Source organism: Bos indicus x Bos taurus, unplaced genomic scaffold (assembly GCF_003369695.1).
Source record: "Bos indicus x Bos taurus breed Angus x Brahman F1 hybrid unplaced genomic scaffold, Bos_hybrid_MaternalHap_v2.0 SuperScaffold_100147, whole genome shotgun sequence".
NCBI lineage: Eukaryota > Metazoa > Chordata > Mammalia > Artiodactyla > Bovidae > Bos > Bos indicus x Bos taurus.
In genome coordinates this window covers 68,870-87,787 of record NW_020867070.1, presented here as the reverse complement: position 1 = coordinate 87,787, position 18,918 = coordinate 68,870, and the positions used below count along the sequence as shown (strand labels likewise).

Here is an 18,918-nt window from a genome sequence, read left to right as displayed (position 1 = left end):
AAACACATATTGTTAAACTGCAAGAACAAAGCACAAACAAAAATAATTGCTTTCCTGGAATTTATAATAAAAGATTTTATACAGCCTACATATAATTTGTCAGCTGTACTTAAACTAGTTTTGTTTCATATCAGAACATACTAAATAATATATATATATAGAATAATATATATCATATTGGTATACATAATCATTAATGTAGTATATATAGTATGCATAAAGTCTTTTATATACATATGTATGTGTATATATAAACATATTTATATATAAAACACATATAAGAATATTTTATATACAAACACTGTTTTTTAATTGCTCAGTCAAGTATTACTCTTCTGAGACCTGCATGGGATTTTCTGGGCAGGATACTGGAATGGGTTGCCATTTCCTTCTCCAGGCTATCTCCCCAACCTAGGGATCAAACCTGCATCTCTTGCATCTCCTGCATTGGCAGGAGTATTCTTTACTACTGTGCCACCTGGGAAGTCATATAAACATAAGGTTATTTACCACTAGTACCACTAGTACCACCTGGGAAGTCCCATATATATATAAATGTACAGATATTATATATATACAGATATATATTATATATATATAAGTGTACAGATATATATATATCTGTACTCTATATATATATATATATTTTTTTTTTTAATATATAAAATAAACAGTTCCTGGCCACGAGCAAAGTAGTTACTTTCTCAACAAGTATACTGGTTACTCCTTAAAGAGAAAATATGACTCCAAACTTCAACACATTTAGAACCTGGATATTTTTTATTGTTTAACTTTTGAGTTACTAACAACAAACAGGAGAATTGGTACGAAATGATTCCATAAATATTGAATCCCACCATATGCCAAGCAGCATTGACACTGCTAGGGACACAGCGAGGAAGGCCATGCCCAGGCCTTCAGGCATCAAGGGGCACAGGACAGGCTGGGACAACAAGACCAATGGCAGAGATGCCAAACGAAAACCCTGGTGATGCCTGTTTTGCATCATGACCTTTCCCTAGACACTTAAACACACTCTGCCTTTTTCCTAATGTTTTTAAGTCAGTATCATTGTTTCCATTAATTATCACTTAAGTCGTTATTCTAAAAATGAAGTGCTCTTAAATTTCTCTTAAAAATATTTTACAAGCATCTTTCCACAATCACTGTCTCTTCTTCTTGGACACTGCCCTCTGTCCTACAACAGGAATGACTGTAGCTCCCACTTCTTGCCATGTTCACATTGCTTAGCAGTTATTCAGTGGAATGTAGCTGATTAAAACCAACTCCTGAGAACCACTACAAAGCTAGCATAATCTTATGCAGGAAAACTCCCTCCTGTCCTGCAAATGCTAGACATAATCCAACAAGAAAAGCTACTATGGCAGAGAAATAGAGTAAACAACTGAGACAACCCCAGTGCCATCGCCTCCTCCAAGAACCATGAAAATGTGGCAGAGACTGCTGGCTGTCCTCAAAATCTGCTCTCATTCTTCCCAAACCCCAGATTTTATCTGCAGCCTGGAAGGAAGCCCTCGCTCTCCAGGCTCCCAAGCAGATACGAGCAGCCACGTGATTAAATCCATCCAGATCAGTGGAGAGTGACAATGTCCAGAACCTTCTCTGCCCCATGGCCTGGGCTTTGGAGGCTGCCGGCTTGGTCAAGGCCATACACAATAGAGTAACAAGAAAGAGTCTGGGACCTCCCTAGTGATGCAGTAGATAAGAATCTGCCTGTCAGTGCAGGGGACACGAATTTGATCCCTGGTCCAGGAGATTCTACATGCCACAGAGCAACTAAGCCCATGTGCCACAACTACTGAGTCTGAGCTCTAGAGCCCAAGTGCCACAACTACCGAAGCCTGGGCACCTGGAGCCCATGCTCCACAAGAGAAGTCACCACAGTGAGAAGCTTGCTTGCCACAGCTGGAGAAAAATCTGTGTAGCAATGAAGACCCAGCACAGATAAAATTAAATTTTTGCTAAAAAAAAGAGTCTGAGTCGTTAACACCATGGAGGATGATTCCCACAAAAAAAGTCTACTGAAATCCTAAATTATTACCTCAAAATATGACTTTAAAAACAGGGTTGCTTGCTGCAAGATGTTAATAAATTAAGGTGAGATCACACCTGGAATAAGGGTAGGCCTCAATCCAACAGAGGCGAGGAAGGATTCCCTCTTGCAGGATTCAGAGTGGGGATGGTGACCTGCTGACTCCTTGACTTCAGACTTCTAGCTCCAGGACTGAGGAAACAATCAATTTCTGGGGTTTTTAAGCACCTGTTTGTTGGTACTTGGTTACAGCAGCCCCAGGAAACCCATCAGTTCAGTTCAGTTCAGTCACTCAGTCATGTCTGACTCTTTTCGACCCCATGAATCACAGTATGCCAGACCTCCCTGTCCATCACTAACTTCCGAAGTCCACGCAAACTCATGTCCATCGAGTCAGTGATCCCATCCAGGCATCTCATCCTCTGTCGTCCCCTTCTCCTCCTGCTCCCAATCCCTCCCAGCATCAGGGTCTTTTCCAATGAGTCAACTCTTCGCATGATGGTGGCCAAAGTATTGGAGTTTCAGCTTCAGCATCAGTCCTTCCAAAGAACACTCAGGACTGATCTCCTTTAAGATAGACTCGATGGATCTCCTTGCAGTCCAAGGGACTCTCAAGAATCTTCTCCAACACCACAGTTCAAAAGCATCAATTCTTCAGTGCTCAGCTTTCCTCACAGTCCAACTCTCACATCAATACATGACCACGGGAAAAACTATAGCCTTGACGGGACGGACCTTTTTTGGCAAAAATAATGTCTCTGCTTTTGAATATGCTATCTAGGTTGGTCATAACTTTCCTTCCAAGGAGTAAGCGTCTTTTAATTTCATGGCTGCAGTCACCATCTGCAGTGATTTTGGAGCCCCCCAAAAATAAAGTCTGACACTGTTTCCACTGTTTCCCCATCGATTTCCCATGAAGTGATGGGACCAGATGCCATGACCTTTGTTTTCTGAACATTGAGCTTTAAGCCAACTTTTTCACTCTCCTCTTTCACTTTCATCAGGAGGCTTTTTAGTTCCTCTTCACTTTCTGCCATAAGGGTGCTGTCATCTGCATATCTGAGGTTATTGATATTTCTCCTGGCAATCTTGATTCCAGCTTATGCTTCTTCCAGACCAGCATTCCTCATGATGTACTCTGCATAGAAGTTAAATAATCAGGGTGACAATATACAGCCTTGATGTACTACTCCTTTTCCTATTTGGAACCAGTCTGTTGTTCCATGTCCAGTTCTAACTGTTGCTTCCTGACCTGCATATAGGTTTCTCAAGAGGCAAGTCAGGTGGTCTGGTACTCCCATCTATTTCAGAATTTTCCACAGTTTATTGTGATCCACACAAAGGCTTTGGCATAGTCAATAAAGCAGAAATAGATGTTTTTCTGGAACTCTCTTGCTTTTTCCCATGATCCATCGGATGTTGGCAATTTGATCTCTGGTTCCTCTGCCTTTTGTAAAACCACCTTGAACAATTGGAAGTTCACGGCTCACGTACTGCTGAAGCCTGGATTGCAGAATTTTGAGCATTACTTTACTAGCGTGTGAGATGAGTGCAATTGTGCCGTAGTTTGAGCATTCTTTAGCATTGCCTTTCTTTGAGATTGGAATTAAAACTGACCTTTTCCAGTCCTGTGGCCACTGCTGAGGAAACCCATAACACAGCCTTATAAGGACACTAGCATGAGAGAAAAATAAACTATCTGTATAAGCAGCTTTAACATGGGTAATTCTAGGACTCATAGGCAAACTGAGTCCAAACCAACATAGGAGGAAACTGAAATAAGCATCTGAGGATGTGGGAGAAAGAAAACAACACATAAACAGTAACCTATTACACTAAAAATCATAAACACATTTCAAGTCCTTGACACCCAGAATATCATGCCCCCAAATCATAAATGTGATTGTGATCTTCTACTATAAAAGAACAACTGGTAAAAACTGAACATGAAAACCTGCTTCTATGCAAGAAAAGAAAGACATAGTGATTCCTGCATCTCTCTCAAAGACCAGCTGGTGGGAGACGCCACTACTTGTTCCCTCCTCCTCTCATGCAGTCTCACTGAGAGCCTAACACTGGGCATGGCTCCTCCTCCCCGCCCCGAGCCCAAGTCCAGCAGGAGACAGGGTGGACAGACGGTGGTCTGAGGACTCCTCTGCAGACTCTCAACCACCACAGCCCGAGTTCTCTCTCCACACCACCTCTTCCATAGTCAGCCAGGTACCAGGTCTCACCTGTTCTGACACAGCTCATCCCTCTCCCAATGCTTTTCTCTCAACACAATATGATTTCAGAATTTCACCCACTATTAACCACTGAAAATATTAACACAACTTTTATTTTGCTGGTTCCTTCCCCAGCCCTCCTCAACACCATCAAACCAATCCCAACACCACTTCTTCCTGATCTCTTTACGGCACCTCTGAGTGTCCACCACGCTTAACACACCCAGAGATCCATCAGTACCTAAGTCCACACTCCCCAGGTGGCCTCTGCCTGGATATCCTGAGTACTAACCCCATCCATCCTTCCGAGTCGATCTCAAATGGTAACCCTCCATGGAACCACTCAGGACAATCCAGGCTGGCACTGCACTCCCTACCTCTGAATCCCCAGAGAGATAATAAATCACATAGAAGGGAGACACTACATCATTCATGTACCTACAGTCACAACTCCAACTGAGACTAAGCTTTGCACAGAGTTAACCCATCATGGGTAAGGCAAGGAATAGACTGTAGGGCTGGTTCAAATCAGTACAAACACTGACTGCATGACTACTATAGCCTTACACAGTCTGAGCTAACACGGCAACAAGCAAAAGGTTACACATGTATGTTATACATTTTTATCTAGACAGAAATTCCAATTTTAGCTTAAATGTGTTACCAAGACAAAAATAATGTTAAGTATGTGCACAATAGAACAGAAATTTCCACTTTCAAAAAAAGAAGAAGAAAGTAAAGAAGAAGCACTAATTAAGGAATTAAATCTATTGAGTGCTTGTTCACAAATAATAGGTCTGAGTAGGGAAAGAGTCACAGGCTTCCAGGGGTTAAATGACACTCCACTCAGCACATGACCAACTCATGAAGGTGCAAAAGTGCTGGCTGAATTCTTCTCCAGGACTCAGGCTAATGGAAAAGCTGAAATTAAATTTCTTTTAGACCCAGAACAGGTTCTGCAGGAAAGTATCAACATCAGAACTGTAGCCAAAAAGATTGAGTTCCCAGTGGCTGGAAATGGAAAACCTGTTTTATGAACAATGTAACCTCAGAGACTCATTTTATGGCATGTAAAATCACTGAAGACTTTCAGTGCTTCGGAGACAAGATATTTACAATCCTAGTGGAGTCATTCAATGCCAAGACCTTCAGATCCCTTTTCTTATTAAGAAAAAAATAGAGGGACTTCTTGGACCTATAAAATCATAATAAATCCTCATATTCTCGATATGAAAAAAGGAAGTTGAAAAGCATGTATAAACAAGAAAACACAAAACTATGAAGACCACGTGTAGGTCTGCCTGTGGGTATGGACAACCACACCATCTCTAAGGTAGGCAGGGGTGGTGGGTTTCCTTCCTAGGACTCCCAGATATGACCTGAGAAGAAATCCGAGGAGATGACCATCCAGTCTACTGAGTCCCAGGCTGTGGCGGACAGCGGGGCAGCAGAGCTCAACCCCACACAGTAAGCTAAACTCCTCATGTCCACCACACTTCCAGCCCATCTGTGGTCAGACCTCACCCAGCTCTAACTACCTGGTCAGTAAACTCAGCTGACCTTTTCTTCCACTCTTGCTGCCCTTTTCACCTTCTAATTGGACATTAACCCATCTAAGTGAGAGGCAGGCTGAGGAAGAAAATGAACACCCAATCATTGTCTATTACCTGTTAGATAACAGCATAGGAAGTAAATAACAGGATAGGAACTATATAACAGGATAGGAACTAAAGAGCCTCTTGATGAAAATGAAAGAGTGAAAAGTCGGCTTAAAACTCAACATTCAGAAAACTAAGATCATCGCATCTGGTCCCATCACTTCATGGCAAATATTTGGGGGAAACAATGGAAACAGTGACAGACTTTATTTTCTTGGGCTCCAAAATCACTGAAGATGGTGACTGCAGCCATGAAATTAAAAGACACTTGCTCTTTGGAAGAAAAGCTATGACCAACCTAGACATCATATTAAAAAGCAGAGACATTACTTTGCCAACAAAGGTCCTTCTAGTCAAAGCTATGGTTGTTCCAGTAGTCACGTATGGATGTGAGAGTTGGGCTATAAAGAAAGCTAAGTGTGGAAGAACTGATGCTTTTGAACTGTGGTGTTGGAGAAGACTCTTGACAGTCCCTTGGACTATAAGGAGATCCAACCAGTCAATCATAAAGGAAATCAGTCCTGAATATTCAATGGAAGGACTCATGCTGAAGCTGAAACTCCAATATTTTGGCCACCTGATATGAAGAACTGACTCATTTGAAAAGACCCTAATGCTGGGAAAGATTGAAAGCAGGAGGAGAAGGAGACAACAGAGGATGAGATGGTTTGATGGTATCACTGACTCAATGAACATGAGTTTGAGCAAGCTTCAGGAGTTGGTGATGGACAGGGAAGCCTGGCATGCTGCCTTCCATGGAGTTGCAAAGAGTCAGACACAACTAAGCAACTGAACTGAACTGAACTGAACAGGATAGAAAGCTGAATCAGGTCAAGGACAGTCAGTGAAGTGGGCCTTATAGCAAATATTTAGATATTTCTAAGCATGTCAGAATTCAAAACCAAGTTCATGCTCTCCTCCCCAAGTTTGGTTCTCCTCTAGTACTCATTATTTGAGTGAATCCAGGTGATTTTATAGCCCCAAAATGTGAAGCATGTGATATCCACCTTTTCACCCACAATACCCGATTCAAGATGTGCCCCGAGTATCTCTCAAATCTGGCCAAGTCTCTCTATTTCACACTAAACCTAACCACATCATCTCATCCCTGGATTAGATGCCTGGCTCTAGGTGAGTGATCACACCATCATGATTATCTGGGTCGTGAAGATCTTTTTTGTACAGTTCTGTGTATTCTTGCCACCTCTTCTTAATATCTTCTGCTTCTGTTAGGTCCATACCATTTCTGTCCTGCAATTAGCCCATCTTTGAATGAAATATTCCCTTGGTATCTCTAATTTTCTTGAGATATCTCTGGTCTTTCCTATTCTATTGTTTTCCTTTATTTCTTTGCATTGATCACTGAGGAAGGCTCTCTTATCTCTCCTTGCTATTCTTTGGAACTCTGCATTCAAATGGGTATATCTTTCCTTTTCTCCTTTGATTTTTGCTTCTTTTCTTTTCACAGCTATTTGTAAGGCCTCCTCAGAGAGATATTTTGCTTTTTTGCAATTCTTTTTCTTGGGGATAGTCTTGATTCCTGTCTCCTGTACAATGTCATGAACCTGTGTTCATAGTTCTGACAGAATGTGGTCCACTGGAGAAAGGAATGGCAAACAACTTCAGTATTCTTACCTTGAGAACTCCATGAACAATATGAAAAGGCAAAAAGATAGGACACAGAAAGATGAACTCCCCAGGTCAGTAGGTACCCAATTTGCTACTGGAGATCAGTGGAGAAATAACTCCAGAAAGAATGAAGGGATGAAGCCAAAGCAAAAACAACACCCAGTTGTGGATGTGACTGGTGATAGAAGCAAGGTCCAATGCTATAAAGAGCAATATTGCATAGGAACCTGAAATGTTAGGTCCATGAATCAAGGCAAATTGGAAGTGGTCAAACAAGAGGTGGCAAGAGTGAACATCAACATTCTAGGAATCAGCAAACCAAAATGGACTGGAATGGGTGAATTTAACCCCAATGACCATTATATCTACTACTGCAGGCAGGAATCCCTTAGAAGAAATGGAGTAGCCATCATGGTCAACAAAAGAGTCCGAAATGCAGTACTTGGATGCAATCTCAAAAACGACAGAATGATCTCTGTTCGTTTCCAACACAAACCATTCAATATCATGGTAATCCAAGTCTAGGCTCTGACCAGTAACACTGAAGAAGCTGAAGTTGAATGGTTCTATGAAGCCCTACAAGAACTTTTAGAACTAACACCCCAAAAAAGATATCCTTTTCATTGTAGGGGACTGGAATGCAAAAGTAGGAAGTCACGAAATATCTGGAGTAACAGGAAAATCTGGCCTTGTGTACAGAATGAAGGAGGGCAAAGGTTAATAGAGTTTTGCCAAGAGAACACACTGATCATAATAAACACCCTCTTCCAACAACACAAGAGAAGACTCTACACATGGACATCACCAGATGGTCAACACCGAAATCAGATTGATTATATTCTTTGCAGCCAAAGATGGAGAAGCTCTATACAGTCAGCAAAAACAAGACCGAGAGCTAACTGTGGCTCAGATCATGAACTCCTTATTGCCAAATTCAGACTTAAATTGAAGAAAGTGGGGGAAACCACTAGACCATTCAAATCACTTTTGATTCTGCCCAAATCAAAAGTGCTTCCTTCATCAGAACACAAAGCAGCTTGACAAAGAAAATCTGTCAGCCCCGGAAAAGTCAAAGTTTTCCCCACATCATAATTGTAATATTACTATACACATCTACATGAGAAGAAATTTCAAGCCTCAGACAGTTTAACTGAATTTTGGTGGCAAAGGAATAAAAAATCCTAGTGAATCAGAAACTCCAAAGTATGATAATATGGTTTTAAAGACGCTGATGCTGGGTAAGATCAATGCAGGAGGAGAAGGGGATGACAGAGGATGAGATGGTTAGATGGCATCACCAACTCAAAGGACATGAGTTTGAGTAGACTTCGGGAGTTGGTGATGGACAGGGAGGCCTGGTGTGCTACGATCCATGGGGTTACAAAGAGTTGGACACAACTAAGCAACTGAATTGAACTGAACTGAACTATGTGATTCTGATGAACTAGACAACTAAATATTTTAAAGAGTTGTAGAAACTATATGGACTGAAGAAGCATCTAATATCTAAATGAAAGTCTTACCCCAATTACTTCAACCCACTAGGAAGCAAGGGCTTCCCTGGTGGCTCAAAGGGTAAAGTGTCTGCCTGCAATGCAGGAGACCTGGGTTCAATCCCTGAGTCGGGAAGATCCCCTGGAAAAGGAAATGGCAACCCACTCCAGTACTCTTGCCTGGAAAATCCCATGGATGGAGAAGCCTGGTAGGCTACAGTCCATGGGGTCACAAAGAGTCGGACATGACTGAGCAACTTCACTTCACTTCACCAGGAAGCAGTTTCCCATGATAACACTTACTCTTCTCACCACTCTTATTCTCAGCCACTTGTCCCATCTTTACTGAAAATAGCTACTTGCTGACAGATCTCTAAATTCCTAGACCAACTTCCTGCCAGACATCTTGTATACACAAGGGAAATTTTAGGTTTTCTGCCCAGATCACAAGTGCTTCCTTCATCAGAACACAAAGCAGCCTGACAAAGAAAATTTGTCAGCCCCAGAAAATTCAATATTCTCCCCAGGTCATAATTTTAATATTACTGCACACATCTACATGGGAAGAAATTTCAGGCCTCCGACAGTTCAATTGCATTTTGGTGGGAAAGGAATAAAAAACTCTACCCAAATATTTGAGCACAATTCCATGAAAACCTTCTGCAGGATCCCTTTCATGCCACAGTTCCTGGTCTATCACACAATCTACCAAAGAATCAGAGTTATTACTTTTTTCCACTATAACCATACTTAATGATTAGGCATTTGCAAGAGCCCAGACATGATGAAGCTGGAAGTTTTCTTCAGTTAAATATTTTCTGAGCATCTTCTATTTGAGAGGACTACAAAAATGAATGAGGCACTGTATCTGCCCTTTAGGTAAGTCTGGAGCTCAGGGAGGGAAAGAAATCCATTTACACCTGGCTTAATGAGGACAAAGTCACGTCCAAGAGCTAAAAGGAGGAGATAGGGATTCAAGAGGGTGTGATAGTTACTTTTTTTAAATATAAATTTATTTATTTTAATTGGAGGTTAATTACTTTACAATACTGTATTGGTTTTGCCATACATCAACATGAATCCGCCACGGGTATACACGTTTTCCCCATCCTGAACCCCCGTACCTCCTCCCTCCCCACACCATCCCTCTGGGTGATAGTTACTTTTATGTTAATTTAGGTAAACCACAGTCCCCAGACATTTGTTCAAACATGTATTACAGTGAAAGTATTTTTCAGATGAGATGGACACTTAAATAAGTAGACTCTCAGTAGAGCATAGAGCAGATTATCCTCAATAATGTAGGTGGGCCTCATCCAATTAGTTAAAGGCCTTAGGAAAAATTAGACTAATATGAACAATAATAAAACCACAGCCACACAACACACACATGAAGCTTCCATCTTGGACAAATTACCGTGTCACTCATTACATCACTACAGTCCAAGGATATTCCTGAATGTCTTATTTCAAGACATGAAAGCTATGAAAAAGAAATTTTGTAAACTGCATGGACCATCCCTTATCAATGTTGCTAGAAGTCCCATAAGAAAGAATGATAAACTCAGGGAATCAGAAATGACCCAGTATGGCTGATCTATTTTATGGATAATAGTTTTTTTATAGTATAGAAACCTCATCAGACACACACAAATCTCATTTGAGTCAGCACAGGAGATGCAGTCTGCTTCCTTCCTTCTCTTGCTTTGGGTCACTTTAATTGCCCTGCAGGCATCACTGCACATAGAGCCTGTGCCACTGCTATTGATATTACTGCCCCTAAATGAGCAGGGATCCTACGTTCTCTGTAATGCATTCTACCTAGGAGGAGACAGGAGTATGTAGGACAGTTTGGAATGACTGACAGATTTGACACTGAGAGAGGTAAATCTCACCTAACTGGAACACAGTGACACCGCAGAAAAGGAGGCAATTTACAAAGAATCCACCTGCAATGGAAAAAAGTTATCTGTCACCAAACCTCGATTCTTCGGATGCTGACAATGGCCTCTGACACCTTCTCGACAGCCATGGGGAAGTAGAGGGTGCTCGAAAACCGAAGAGCCTCGAACAGTGTCACCACCACAAACACTTGGCTGGCTGTAATCCGGTTGTCAAGGAGATCATTGGTGATGAAGGTGACAAAAATCATGATTTTGCTGACAGCGAAAAATGATGCCAAATTCATTCCTCTAAGGTAGGAACTTCTCAGAATCTTGGAAATTTCCTTCCTAGAAAGGACAGTAGGAAATAGCATTTTTAAGAACTATTGACATCCAACGCATGAATTCAAGTGCCCTGTGTGAGTGGCCCCTTTAGAGGAAGTGGACACAAATTAAGGTAAACCATCAATCATGTTATGGAGACACTCAGAGTGCACACCTGGAACTCTGCTCCAAACCAAGGACTACACACTTCATCACCACTTCACTTTTCCAACTAAATGAAGTCCTAATGTCACACTTTTAAAAAACTTGGCTCAATCTGACAGATTTGAACATACATTCAGCAAGCATTCACAACTACATATCCTGTGCTGGGCTCCTCATTGATGACAGAAAAAAATGCCCACCCCCATCAGGACCTCATGAACTTGGAGAGGAAAAGAATAATAAACCTCAGGACTTCCCTGATGGTCCCGTAGATAAGAATTGGCCTCCCAATGCAGCGGACGTAGGCTCCGTCTCTGGTCTGGAAGATTCCACATGCTGCAGAGCAACTAAGCCTATGCGCCACAACTACTGAGCCCAAGCTCTAAAGCCTGTGCACTACTGCAACTACTGAAGCCTGTGCACCTGGAGCCTGTGCTCCGCAACAAGAGAAACCACCAGTTAGAAGCCCAAGAACATCAATGAAAAAGCAGCCCCCACCCACCACAACTACCGAAATCCTGTGTGCAACAATGAAGACCCAGCACAACCAAAAATAAATGAATAAAGAAATAAAAAAGATGTAGTATGAAGCATGTGTACACTTTTAAAAAAGAATAAACACAAAATTTTTGGGACACCAAGACATTAGACTGAGGCAGCCAGCACATCCCCACAGGAGCACAGAGCTGAGTCATATAACTCAGAGCAGTAGAGACAGGACAAGTCACACACATGTAGACCCTGAGAAGATGAGCAGGAGTCAGTTAGGATTGGCAGAGACCAGAGAAGAAGGAAGATGAGCGTGTATTTCCAGCAGAGCGCGGGGCCCCCACAAAGATGCAAAGTGAGAGGTGACAGGGTACTCCCAGAAAATTCTAAGTACCCTGTGCTAGAGTATAAAAGCTCATCAGATATTTAAATGAAACATTTTTAAAAAATCTACAAACATAAAGCAAAGACAAATAGATAGTATTTTCATGGCTCTGTTTGGAACGAGTAATACTGATCCATAATGTTTGCCCTGATACAGGTACACTCAATCTATAATCTCCCCATTTATGCTATATTAACATATATTATAGCTTTAGTTTAAATATCATCTCAAACACTAATATCTTAGAATCATTGCTTATTTGGAATTTGCAGCATTAAGAAGTAAAGATGGTAAATGGAAGAGCAGCTGAAAATTACATCTCTACTATTCCCCTTAACCCTCTTGCCACATATGGGGGGGTGGAGGGGTAGTATTTAAATTTACCCTAATGTGAAAACTTGGTAAGACTTCTAAACCATTTAGTAAAAATAGGAAATAAAACAGTACAAACACACACTGTGATACATTAAAAAGAAAGAAAGAAAGAAAGAAAGAAACTTACCGTCTCAGTCTGGAAATAACGTCTATAAATGACTTTTCCCAAGCATTCATTTTTATTGTTTTGATGCCACTTATAACTTCACTCATGGTATTGATCCTGTCATCTGTGAGAGCTGCGGTCTTACTCCTGAGGGGACAGACATGAGAGATGAGCCTTAGTGATCACAGCATAACTTTCTGTAGCAGCAACAGTGGGCACAGGGAGGGATCAGTGATCAAATTATTTTCTATAGCTCTTTCGAGATGACAATGCAGGCAAGTCCTACTCAAAGTACAAATTGAGAAAATCTTCAATTAGGAAGTCAACCATTCAGTCCCATTCAAGAAGTAACTTGGAGAACTTGCCATATCAGCTAAGGAAGACCTGAAATGAGTCAGATACAAACCATCTTCCCAAGGAGGTTGTGCTTGGGCAGAGAAGGCAGAAACGGATGTACCAGAAGACAGTGTCTATGAGGTAAAAAAATAGGAGTAAAATTCTGGGGAGCTGAAAAGATGGGGCTGTTAATTCCACTGGGAAAAGAGAGCAAGAAAATCTTTAGAGACCTAGTAGCATTGGAACAGAACCTTGAAAGATAAGGAACATCTCTCCACAGCAAAGACAGGAAAGGAAATTTCAAATAGACAAAAACATCACATGTAAATTCACACATAAAAAGAAAAAACTCAAGGAAAAAAATATTCAAACAGCACAATACCTCCATCACCTGACAACCTGACAATGACCCACCTCCAACCCTCTGGGACCTGCTTCAGGTCTATCTCATCATCATTAGGCCCTTCATCACCAGCCACTGTTCTATCACATATGCTGCTGGGACTGTGGGGTTTTATAAAGACACAATTAAGGTCAACCTTGCCCTTGGGGTGCCTATAACTTAATGGAAACATTGAAATAAAACAAGACATAAATACACTACCTGAAGGTGGCTCTAAAACAAGCTTAACAAAAATAAATTCATCTAGAAATGGGCCTGTAAAATTATTACTCTTTTTAATAATGTTTAAATAACTTGGACATTGGTAAATTCTTCTTAAGGACTCTCCACTTATTCAGGTACAGTGTCAGGAGGAGCCAGTGAGGGCCGTCACCTTTTCTGTTTAAAGATCAGCCTTCAGCTTAAGGCTGGAGCCTCTACTGGCTAAGCCTGAAGGGTCTACAACCCATGCAAAGAAGATTAGAAAAGGCATTGGTTTTGTTTCTGAACAGAAGCATCGACTTCATTGGCAGACTGTGGATGTTACCAAGCACGTATCACCTATTTTTTAAACCAGTGTTTCTCTTACCGGAGTGATGAAAACAACTTTCCAAAGCAGCTTTGCAAAAGCAGAAGAATAACGAGAATTGCCATCCCAGCAAGGCACGACATTCCTATTTCCATCCAGAGCAGGGCGGTCACTGCGATAGCCTGCAGTGGCCCCACCCACAGATAGTGCAAGAACATTGTTACCTTAAAAGAGAAAGACAAAGCCTTCTTGAGACTGTACACAATCAAAATTAGTAAAGACACAGTGTAGATCTGCTCTGAAAGAACAGACAGGAACCTAAACAGGGATATCTCAGTGGGTTTTAAACCAGCTAAAGCAGAAACCCATGTCCAGCCCAGACGACGCTGTTCCTGGCAGCACAGGGCCAGCTTCAGGGACATCCAAGGAGAACCCGACCTGAAGGAAGATGCTGATTTTGTCTACACCACAAATGAGCTCAGGGCATCCCCAAACTCTCACTTCCCCCTATATTCAGCCCCCATCTCACTCTAGCACCCAAGAAAACCTGATATTATGATAAGTACCACACTCTCTAGTAATTATTTATGTACTTACCTCCCTAATGGGCTGTGGTTTCTCCACAGCAAAAACTAAATCATATTCAACCTTGAAACTGAGTAGTGGCCTTACTTCATGCTTGATGAATGAATAACTGAAAGAGAAGTGTCTGACCAACAGCTACAAGGCCCTGGACACTGTGATCTATTCATAAAGTAAGTGGAAAAAAGAGTGTGAGGGGACAGAAGAGAGTAGGCTGTGTCTGGCTGAGGGCCACCCACTTGGCATTATTCCTCACAGGCTCCCTATGCAGCAGGCACTGAACAGGGCACAGGGGAAAGAACAAGCCCTGCCCACCAGGCCTTCATCAGCCAGAGGAGGAGGGAGACAGTTCAGGCAGCAACACTGACTCCACGTACCAAGAAGGGCCATGCAAGGAGGACCCCTAGGGACACTCACTGAGCCAGGCAACACTGCTGTCTATTACTAGAAAAACAAAACCCTCATCTACAGGACAATCCAGATTATTACATCTAAGTTGCACATAGAGGAAATGAGAGTTGGGTAAAGAGAACACTTAAGTCCTCAACAGAACCCTGGCCGACACCAAATGCTGGCATCTGGCATCCCAATGAGCTGAACCCAGTGAGAAAGGCAGGACATGGAAGAGGATCTCTCAGGGGCAGCTCACCTGGTCAAACCTGTTCACATCGTTGGACAGCAGGTTGACTATCTGGCCTGTGGTGGTCTTCCCCATGGCCGAGCTACTTAGGCGAAGTGCCTGAAATGAGAGAGGGAGACAGAGATCCAGATTCCTAAGGTGATAGCAAGTCACTCTAAGAACATAACAAAATAAAGCATATTTTCCTGGGATCTTGCCTGGTGTCAGGATGACAGCAGGGGTCTAGAGACCCGCCTTCATCCTTCCTATACTCAGTGTGGCAGCAACCTCAGCCACAATGATGGTAAAGGGAGGAGAGGGAAGTAGAAGCAAATCCCCCACCCAGTTTCTCAGTGAACTTGGACCTGCCTGAAGTGTAAAGGGTATAGATTTAGACTTAGCGGTCAACTAAAGTACTTTTGAGGCAAATTATATGAGAGTGGAGAGACTGCATTAAGGAAACAAAATAAGAGACTTGGACTATAAATCTGGAATCAATCATTAATTCTTTGGGTGATGTCATTTTAACACTTTGGGTTTAGTTTCTTCATTCTAAAGAGTATGGAATCTTCATTCTGAAGAGTATGAAAGGGAATCTTCATTCCCTTTCATTCTGAAATGAGTATAATGCTCAAAACACTATTCCTGTGAGGAACTTCTGTTCTTAATGCCAGTCTTCTGAATTTAAAAAACGCAGCCTGTGTTTCACAGTCCCTTTATTTGGCAAAGACCTCTGAAAAATGCCCTAGAAAGCTGAGGAACCTGAACAGACACCACGAGTTGCTTCAACAAACCATCAAGTGGAGGCTCTGATCCAAACAAAATGTTATGGTTCATAAAAACTTCTCATTTGGTCCCTGAGTTAAACAGAAAACTCAGCAATCAAGTGTTAATCTAAAACAGTACAGCTGGGATGGAAGAGAGTATAGCAGTTCCTCAAAAAAGTAAACATAAAGTCAGCATATATTATAGCAGAACCACTTTTGCGGATGTACTCAAAAGAACTGAACACACAAACTTGATCTTTTTGCACACCTGTGTGCAAAAGTTCACAACAGCCAAAGGTGGAAACAATTCAAAACTCCACTGACAGATGAATGGATACAAACAATGTTGTATAGACCTAGCACTTCAGTTTGGTTCAGTTCAGTCGCTCAGTCGTGTCCGACTCTTTGTGACCCCATGAATCGCAGCACGCCAGGCCTCCCTGTCCATCACCAACTCCCGGAGTTCACCCAGACTCACGTCCATCGAGTCAGTGATGCCAGGCAGCCATCTCATCCTCTGTAGTCCCCTTCTCTTCCTGCTCCCAATCCCTCCCAGCATCAGTCTTTTCCAATGAGTCAACTCTTCTCATGAGGTAGCCAAAGTACTGGAGTTTCAGCTTTAGCATCATTCCTTCCAAAGAAAACCCAGGGCTGATCTCCTTCAGAAAGGACTGGTTGGATCTCCTTGCAGTCCAAGGGACTCTCAAGAGTCTTCTCCAACACCACAGTTTAAAAGCATAAACTCTTCAGTGCTCAGCTTTCTTCACAGTCCAACACACACATCCATACATGACCACTGGAAAAACCATAGCCTTGACTAGACAGACCTTTGTTGGCAAAGTAATGTCTCTGCTTTTCAATATGCTATCTAGGTTGGTCATAACTTTCCTTCCAAGAAGTAAGTGTCTTTTAATTTCATGGATGAAATCACCATCTGCAGTGATTTGGAGCCCCCAAAAATAAAGTCTGACACTGTTCCCACTGTTTCCCCATCTATTTCCCATTAAGTGATGGGACCGGATGCCATGATCTTCGTTTCTGAATGTTGAGCTTTAAGCAAACTTTTTCACTCTCCACTTTCACTTTCATCAAGAGGCTTTTTAGTTCCTCTTCACTTTCTGCATAAGAGTGGTGTCATCTGCATATCGGAAGTTACTGATATTTCTCCCAGGAATCTTGATTCCAGCTTGTGCTTCTTCCAGCCCAGTGTGTCTCATGATGTACTCTGCATAGAAGTTAAATAAGCAGGATGACAATATACAGCCTTGACGTACTCCTTTTCCTATTTGGAACCAGTCTGTTTCATGTCCAGTTCTAACTGTTGCTTCCTGACTGGCATACAAATTTCTCAAGAGGCAGGTCAGGTGGTCTGGTATTCCCATCTCTTTCAGAATTTTCCACAGCTTATTGTGATCCACACAGTCAAAGGTTTTGGCATAGTGAATAAAGCAGAAGTAGATGCTTTTCTGGAACTTTCTTGCTTTTTCGATGATCCAGCAGATGTTGGCAATTTGATCTCTGGTTCCTCTGTCTTTTCTAAAACCAGCTTGAACATCTGGAAGTTCACGGTTCATGTATTTCTGAGGCCTGGCTTGGAGAATTTTGAGCATTACTTTACTAGCGTGTGAGATGAGTGCAATTGTGTGGTGGTTTGAGCATTCTTTGCATTGCCTTTCTTTGGGATTGGAAGGAAAACTGACCTTTTGCAGTCCTGTGGCCACTGCTGAGTTTTCCAAATTTGCTGGCATATTGAATGCACCACTATCACAGCATCATCTTTCAGGATTTGAAGTAGCTCAACAGGAATTCCATCACCTCCACTAGCTTTGTTCCTAGTGATGCTTTCTAAGTCCCACTTGACTTCACATTCCAGGATGTCTGGCTCTAGGTCAGTGATCACACCTTTGTGATTATCTGGGTCGTGAAGATCTTTTTTGTACAGTTCTTCTGTGTATTCTTGCCACCTCTTCTTAATATCTTCTGCTTCTGTTAGGTCCATATCATTTCTGTCCTTTATCGAGCCCATCTTTGCATGAAATGTTCCCTTGGTATCTCTAATTTTCTTGAAGAGATCTCTAGTCTTTCCCATTCTGTTGTTTTCCTCTCTTTCTTTGCATTGATCGCTGAGGAAGGCTTTCTTATCTTTTCTTGCTATTCTTTGGAACTCTGCATTCAGATACTTATATCTTTCCTTTTCTCTGTTGCTTTTCACTTCTCTTCTTTTCACAGCTATATGTAAGGCCTCCTCAGACAGCCATTTTGCTTTTTTGCATTTCTTTTCCATGGGGATGGTCTTGATCCCGTCTCCTGTACAATGTCACGAACCTCAGTCCATAGTTCATCAGGCACTCTGTCTATCAGATCTAGTCCCTTAAATCTATTCCTCACTTCCACTGTATAATCATAAGGGATTTGATTTAGGTCATATCTGAATGGTCTAGTGGTTTTCCCGACTTTCTTCAATTTAAGTCTCAATTTGGCAATAAGGAGTTCATGATCTGAGTTACAGTCAGCTCCTGGTCTTGTTTTTTGTTGAATGTATAGAGCTTCTCCATCTTTGGCTGCAAAGAATATAATCAATCTGATTTCGGTGTTGACCATCTGGTGATGTCCGTGTGTAGAGTCTTCTCTTGTGTTGTTGGAAGAGGGTGTTTGCTATGACCAGTGCATTTTCTTGGCAAAACTCTATTAGCCTTTGCCCTGCTTCATTCTGTACTCTAAGGCCAAATTTGCCTGTTACTCCAGGTGTTTCTTGACTTCCTACTTTTGCATTCCAGTCCCCTATAATGAAAAGGACATCTTTTTTGGGTGTTAGCTCTAAAAAGTCTTGTAGGTGTTCATAGAACCTTTCAACTTCAGCTTCTTCAGCATTACTGGTTGGGGCATAGACTTGGATTAGTGTGATATTGAATGGTTCT

General features: G+C 41.9%; 1 protein-coding gene across 1 annotated transcript in view; it reads right to left on the bottom strand.

Moving 5' to 3' along the window:
• Positions 1-18,918, bottom strand: part of LOC113888461 (multidrug resistance-associated protein 4-like) — a 162,961-nt gene that overhangs the window by 123,022 nt on the left and 21,021 nt on the right. Inside the window, 5 exon segments of the mRNA XM_027535587.1 lie at positions 858-943; positions 11,040-11,289; positions 12,807-12,932; positions 14,093-14,256; positions 15,264-15,353. Of these exon segments, the coding sequence (XP_027391388.1) occupies positions 858-943; positions 11,040-11,289; positions 12,807-12,932; positions 14,093-14,256; positions 15,264-15,353 (716 nt within the window).